At 44.5% G+C, this 6,801-nt stretch overlaps 3 protein-coding genes across 3 annotated transcripts; all 3 read left to right on the top strand.

Annotated features, from left to right (window-relative positions):
* On the top strand, window positions 1–756 carry TM35_000351060 (uncharacterized protein; the record flags this gene model as incomplete). The annotated part of the gene is made up of 1 exon (XM_029029159.1): window positions 1–756. A coding segment is annotated over one exon (756 nt), but the record flags the coding sequence as incomplete, so codon positions are not given.
* A 673-nt stretch (window positions 757–1,429) lies between these two features.
* On the top strand, window positions 1,430–1,777 carry TM35_000351050 (Tbingi protein; the record flags this gene model as incomplete). The annotated part of the gene is made up of 1 exon (XM_029029158.1): window positions 1,430–1,777. The coding sequence occupies one exon, from the start codon at window positions 1,430–1,432 to the stop codon at window positions 1,775–1,777; it is 348 nt and encodes a 115-aa protein (XP_028879427.1).
* A 1,138-nt stretch (window positions 1,778–2,915) lies between these two features.
* TM35_000351040 (uncharacterized protein) lies at window positions 2,916–4,370 on the top strand (the record flags this gene model as incomplete). Its single annotated transcript, XM_029029157.1, has 1 exon — window positions 2,916–4,370. One exon carries the CDS (start codon window positions 2,916–2,918, stop codon window positions 4,368–4,370), a length of 1,455 nt encoding a protein of 484 aa, XP_028879426.1.
* Window positions 4,371–6,801: the final 2,431 nt, after the last annotated feature.

The raw sequence follows: 6,801 nt of genomic DNA, 5'->3' as shown, positions 1-6,801 counted from the left end.
GAAGGATCTTATAGCTTTCCATGGGAAAACATAAAGGAGGAATCCTGTGGATTACCTCCAAGGGATGTGGATCTCACTGCACTTATTGAAAAAGAGATGGATTTGCATGCCGTTGAGACCTATTTAAATCGTTTTTGTTTTGCATCACTTAAAGTCAAAGTGTTTGAACCAAATGGAAATCTTGTACGTGAAGTCCCTAAAACAACTTGTTGGTCACCAAACCTTTTTCTTTCCGATTCGATTCCTTTAGTAGAGTCAGCTATTGGTGGTTATTCTCTTGCTCTTGATGTTGGTTCTGGAACTGGAAGGGATATGGTATTTTTAGCATCTCGAGGTTGGAACGTCATTGGAATTGAAAATCGACGTCGTTTGATTGACCAAGGAGTTGCTCTTAGTCGAAAACATGGTGTTTCAGAACGTGTTCATTACCTTCATTGCGATTTAAAGGATCTCTATCCTGTTAAGAATGAAAGCGTTGATCTCCTGCACGTTTGTCGTTTTTTACATCGACCATCGTTGCAAAACCTCTTGAAGCTACCCCGTAAAGAAGGGAAGGGTTATCTTATTTACTCCCATTTTCTAGACGGATGTCAGAGGACGAAGGTGGGACACCCATCGACGGTTGCTGGTTTTTTTCTCCGGGGCGAGTTACGCCAACTACTAGAGAGTACCGGGTACACAATTTTAACGGAACGCGAAAACGCCTTGCCAGACGGAAGGCCGATGGTAAACATATTCGCGCGAAGAATGGAATGATCATGCTTTTTTTTCCCATTCCGTGGGATGTTCTTTTTTTTTTTATTATTATCCTTTAAACGTTTATTTTTTTTTTGGCGCCGTGAGGTCTCGAACGATTTTTAATTTTTCCCGTTTGCACTTACCCCTTTCTTGAGGGGCGAAAACGATAGCGATAAAGAAATGGTGTTTTTTTTTTTTTCTTGTCTTTTTTTTTTTCTTCCTCAAGCGATGTGTTTTTATCGGCCTCCATGGGGTTCCGGAAAACCACAAGCCACTTGCGGGCCATTGGGGGCGGTTGGAAAAAAAGAAGCGCCGCGGTCGACCCTAACCGCCAAACCTGGTGGGAATGTTGGGTGGAAAAAAAAATGGGGGTGTTGTTTAAAGAAAATCTTTTTCCCTTGCTATTTCGAAAAACATCCGTGACAGGACTCGAACCTGCAACCCTCTGATCCGTAGTCAGATGCTCTTCCATTGAGCCACACGGACGATGACCGTAATGCGATTATCGAAACCAAAAAAGGATCAAATCAACGGCATTTTAACCCATTGGATTTTGGAAGTTGAAAGAACAAAAAACAAATTCCATCACTGCACGATACAAGGCGAGGAAAACAAGAAACTTTCCAGCATTAGTCTGCCCCTCATGAGGTAGTCAATGTGTATGAGTAAATCAGGCCTAACTCTACACTGAATGTCACGTCACGGGTATCAACCTATTCGCGCGCACACCAGTCAACGCGACGAATGCGACGAAACAGCTCTGCATCTCTTGAGTTGCCCCGCTCTTCATCCACTGCGAGTTCAATTTACGATAGTTGATGATATACCCCTGAAGAAACTATGTTTTTCTAAGCGGTTAGCACAGTTCCTAATTGCGGTGGAGCGGAACTACGCTATGCCACAGACTTCACGCCAAGAGAAACCTTACGTAGCCTACCTTCCCCACCTCTCTAAAATCAGCGACGAGCTTGCTTATGGAAACCCTGATAGAAGAGTAAGCTCAAGACATCTGTCACCTAACAAACAAGCGACAAAATAAATAGGAGTTCATTGAGGCCAATCTATAACAAAAAAATAACCAAAAATAATAACAAAAAGGAGACTTGAGGACGGGTTCTGAGTGAGAAAAGTGAGAGTAGAGAGATCTGATAGGGTTTACTCGATCAGATTTCTCGTAGGCTGGTTCTCTCGTATGAGAACGGGCTACGGCCAAAAATCATATTACAAGAGCTTGAGGATCCTATAAAATAAAGGGATCTTCTTCCTCTTTGGAGCCACTCGTAAGCCAGTAACTAGGTGCTCTACGGTGTACGGTTGATAGCCGTACCATTGGAGTAATATCCATAAAAAACACGAAGAACAGAAAGAAAAACGTGGTGGTGTGGTGTGGGGTGTCTCTTTTGGGGGTTGGAAAGGGATATGTTTGATCGTACTCTCCTAATGCACATCAGGGAGTAAAGGACCTTTGTGTTCGGTGTGTTTTTTTTTTTTTTTGGTGATAATGCTGTGGGAGAAGAGGAGGCAAATCGGCATTCTGAGGAAAAAATAAAATAAAATAATAGTAATAAGGATAAATAAAGAGGTAATATGTGTCTGTGTGAGAGAGTAATTGTGTGTTGCCTCTGTTTGTAAAGAGAGTGTAATGGTATTACAGTGATGTATGCAATCATTTTTGTTATGGTTGTGGGTGAGTGGGTTTTAGATTCCAATTGTGGTGTTGGTATAAATATATTATGGTGATGCATTGGTTTCTTTTCTTTTTCTGTTTGGAAGTGTGTTGATTATTGTTGAGTCTCTTTGTTTTGCTGATGATTTGTGGTATTGTTTTTGTATGTTGCCAGGCGTACACTGTGTTTTTGGTGTATTTTGGTGTTCAAACTGCCTGGTAATGGTTTTATTATAATGAGAATACAGACACACTTTGTGTGTATGAATACCGAGTAGGATATTGGAGTGTGTGTAGAGACGTTTATTCAATATTGTTTTGATACCATTTGTTTTCCACTTCTTCTAAATTCAAGGTGTTGTTTCAATATCTGTGTGACTCTGGGTGTGTTTTATTGTGTGTGAGTGGTTTATTGTTGTACCCCTCATTGGGTTGTGTTTGATTGCTGTTGTGATGTGTATTCTCTTTCTTTCTTTCTGTGTTGCTGTGTACTCACTGCCGTGTGTGTTAAATGTGCGGCTGCTTTTCATCTCCTTTTCCTCTTATTTCTTGTTACCACAGATCCAAGGAACTCACAGTGACAATCACGTCAACGATGTTCATCCAACTGCGCCGTGTGGTGTACCTGTTGGTGCTTCTGCAGTGCTGTACGTGCGTGGTGCGCGCAGATTTTAACGAGAAAGATCCCGCTACATGTCTAAACGATACTGACTTCAGGGTCGCGGAAAGACAGTTCAATGGTACTTTGCACGAGTCGGATAGAATATTTTTGGAAGGCGAGGCATGTTTGAAGTTGTGGAAGGACAAGGTGGATGATTGTAACGCGTACGTTAGGGATTACCGCGCCGCAGCGCATAAGGTCACCGAAGTTGTTAGTGAGATTGCGGCAAAAAATCCTTCGAAAGACCAATGCGGGACTGTTGTTGCGGATTTGGTGCAGCAAGCGAAGGTGAGGGTGGATGAGTTCAAGAGAGTCGCAGCACGATCGTCGGATAAAGTGGAATTGGCGCGTAACACAAAAACAATTTGTATATCTTCGGCCGTTGGCAATCTGCTGGCGGTTGTCCCCAAGATCGAAGAAGCAATGGTCCACTATAAGAGTTATCTTGACGACGTTAAGTACAAGGTGTGTAAGACGGATTGGAGAACGAAACGCGTTCAGGAAGTGGAGGCAAACCACACAAAGATGAAAGAGGTCCACAAACAATTGGTCGAGGTTATGCCGGAGAAACACCAGCTTTGCAGGGTGGACGGCGGATCGGTGGCGCCAGTGGACGAAGTGAAGGCGGCACTTAAAACATTCCAAACGGTGTGTGGGAAAGGGCTCGAAGGCGTGGAAGTAAATCCCGTCAAGGAGGCAAGTGGAATCTGGAATTACACTAAGGGGGATTCTCATAAAGTTGCCGTCATTCGCGTGGTAGATGGCAAGGTTGTGGAGGGCGCAGATAAAGAGAGGCCACTCACTGAAACAGAAAATGAGACGTTTATGGTGAGGGTGATGGGTAATGGGAAGGTACCAGAAATGAAGGAAGCGAACGTCCGGAAAATCAAGGAGGACTTCGTGACGGCGAAGAAAGCAGTTGTCGTTGAAAGGGAACAGGCTGAGCAGAGAAGGTTGGAAGAAGAACGGGAGAAGGAGGCGCGGAGAAAACAGGAAGAAGAACAACGCAGGCTGTTGGCAGCGGAACAAGCGCGAAAAGCCAAGGAGGAACAGGACAAAAAGAAAAGTGAAGAACAGGCCAAGAGGGAAAGAGACGAAAATGGGAAAAAGGATGCGGAAGTGAAGGCCAAGGAAGAAGAGGCGAAAAGAGTTGCCGAAGAGGCGAGGAAGGCCAAAGAAGAAGCGAAACGAGTTGCTGCAGAAGAGGCCAAGAAAAAGAAAGACGGCAGCGTCAGTCCTGCATTGGTGCACAGTTCCCTGATTCTTCTTGTGCTTTCTGTATTGGGTTGCACTCTCGTGTGCTGATCGGTGTTCCCATGACACAGTTGCACAGTTAACCCTTTTTTGACTGGAGATGGATGCATTGTGGGGTCACTGTTCTTTTCATTGAATTTCAATGTTTCTTTTTTTTTTTTCTCCTTCCAGCACGATAAATCTCTTGTTTTCATTATTTGCTGAACATATCTATTGGACTCCCTACGGCACTCATCACATGACAAACCATTAATTTGTGAGGGGAGTGTCCTCTTTCTTCCTTTCTTGGCATTATCTGGGCTCTGTTTTGCCGCCATTTACTGTGTCCTTATGGTGATGTGTGTGTGTTCCGTGATATTAATAACTATTGCTTTTACCCATGGGAATGGGATACAAACCCGATGTGTTTAAATTGCTTTGATTGCAATCTGAAGATTGGCAGGGGGTTCAGGACACACACGAACACGCACAATATCAACCGTCCTTTTCTTTGTGTGTGCGGGTGTGTATACTGTCATCATGTGTGCATCATTCCCGCTGGTTGCCCTGTACGAAAGACACACACACACATACTGCTGGGAATTGTGTTCTTGCCTCCTGAACATATTCACATGGTGATCACGGCTTTCTTTTTGTTTTGTTTTCATTTTATTGTCTTTCCCTTGTGTGTGTGTGTGTGTGTTTCATTATAATTTCATTGCACATTATGTGCAGCTGTGTGTTCTCTCTCTTGCATTTCCGATACACCTTGTGTATCTTGTGTGTTCATTTTTATGGAGTAATTCTTTTTTTCATTATATACAAACTGCTGCAGGGACATCAAGAATAAAGATATGGACACTGCACGTTCAGTACACAATGATTTTCCGTTGTTAACCTTGGGGTGGATTGGACTGTGTCCGGGCATCGCAGCCACAGTCAGTAATAAATTTCTTTTTTTTTACATCTTTGCTCCATTATTGTGTCTGCCTCATGCAGTCACTCTTTTTTTACATTTTTATTTTGGTATAAAGATTGGTGGGTTGTAGGTGTTTGAGTGTGCCCCTCTGTTGTGTGTTCCGTTGTGTGTTTGGGTTGCTACTCACACCGCCCACGTAATGAAAACACATTTCTTTGTTCTCACCTTCTCTCTCGGTGTTGTCACTCACGGTATTGCCACGGAGATATTTCCTCCCTTGTGGTGTGTGTTGTTTGTTTTGTGGTTTGCTTGAGTGACTGCAGCCTGCGGGGAGATGGACTGAGACTGGTCCGCTTCGGCTTCACGTAATGGGTCTGTTTTTTTTTTTTTCTTTTTGTGGTTGAGTTGATGTGCTGGTGTGTGTGAATGTTTTTCTCTGATGAGAGTGGCACCTGTGATTATTGTATTGTGAGTGCTTTGTGTGCTGTTGGTATCCTGTTGTTGTTTTTCTTTTCCTCTCTGTAGGTGTGTGGCTTAGTGTGCATGTTAGTGAATGCCGTAGTGCCTCTCTGACATGAGCATGTGAGAGTGTCATTGTGTGTGCGTGCACTGTGGGTGGGAAGGACACCGTTGTGTTGCTGGACCACTCCACTGCGGCGTCTGTGGGGTGCAATGAATGACGGCGTGGTGATATCCACCGAGATGTGTGTGAGCGACTGGAGTGGCAGTGTGGTTCCTTTACGCCAGTCCATTTTCCTGTGGTGCGATTGGGTACACACATGAATGGATCAATGGGATTCCCTCTGTTCCGAGTTACTATCTAGCGAAACGACAGTCAAGGGAACAGACTTGAAGGGCTAGGCGGGGAAAGAAAAGACCCTGTTGAGTTTGACTCCAGACTGGTTCTGGACTGGCTGGTCGGTGGCATGTACTTGGCACTGTCATCACTTTATAATTTGGTTCACATAATTTATACATGTGTACTGGTGTGAGATTGTGAAGTGGGATCTCGCAGGTATCGTGAGGAAAGTGTACGGGGTGGTGCGAGAGGAACTCCCATGCCGTGCCTCTGGTTTCTGGAGTTTGTCGAACGGCAAGTGCTCCGACGCTATCGCACGGTGGTTCTCGGCTGAACGCCTCTAAGCCAGAAGCCAATCCCAAGACCAGATGCCCATTTTATATCACTATATATAACCAAAACCATGTGTGTACGTTAGCAGCTAACGTGTGTGTGGTATGCACGTGCGTGACTGTCTTAGGGAAAAGTAGACCTCCGTGGTCGCGGCTTTTCAGGACAAGACGGGCTACACCAAATCTAGGATGTGTTTGGCTTCTGCGTTTTTCGTTACAGTCTTCGCGGTTCTCTCCTATCCGGGAGCTTGAGGAAGTTTTCCTACTGTTTTTCAAAAAATAAACACCCCATCGAATCGCCATCCAAATCATCTGGTGGGCTCTGCCCGCCCTTGAGGCGCCAAGTATCTTCATGATCACAAGACACTTTTTTTGAAAACAAAGAAAACGTGTGCCTGGCAGTGTTGCGTTTTATGCGCAGCTCTCTCAGTGTTCAACTCTTGCATTCGGGGG

This window comes from Trypanosoma theileri, assembly GCF_002087225.1.
Source record: "Trypanosoma theileri isolate Edinburgh chromosome Unknown TM35_Tth_35_V1, whole genome shotgun sequence".
Lineage (NCBI taxonomy): Eukaryota > Euglenozoa > Kinetoplastea > Trypanosomatida > Trypanosomatidae > Trypanosoma > Trypanosoma theileri.
The sequence above is the reverse complement of the archived record's forward strand: the minus strand, read 5'-3'. Positions and strand labels throughout refer to the sequence as shown.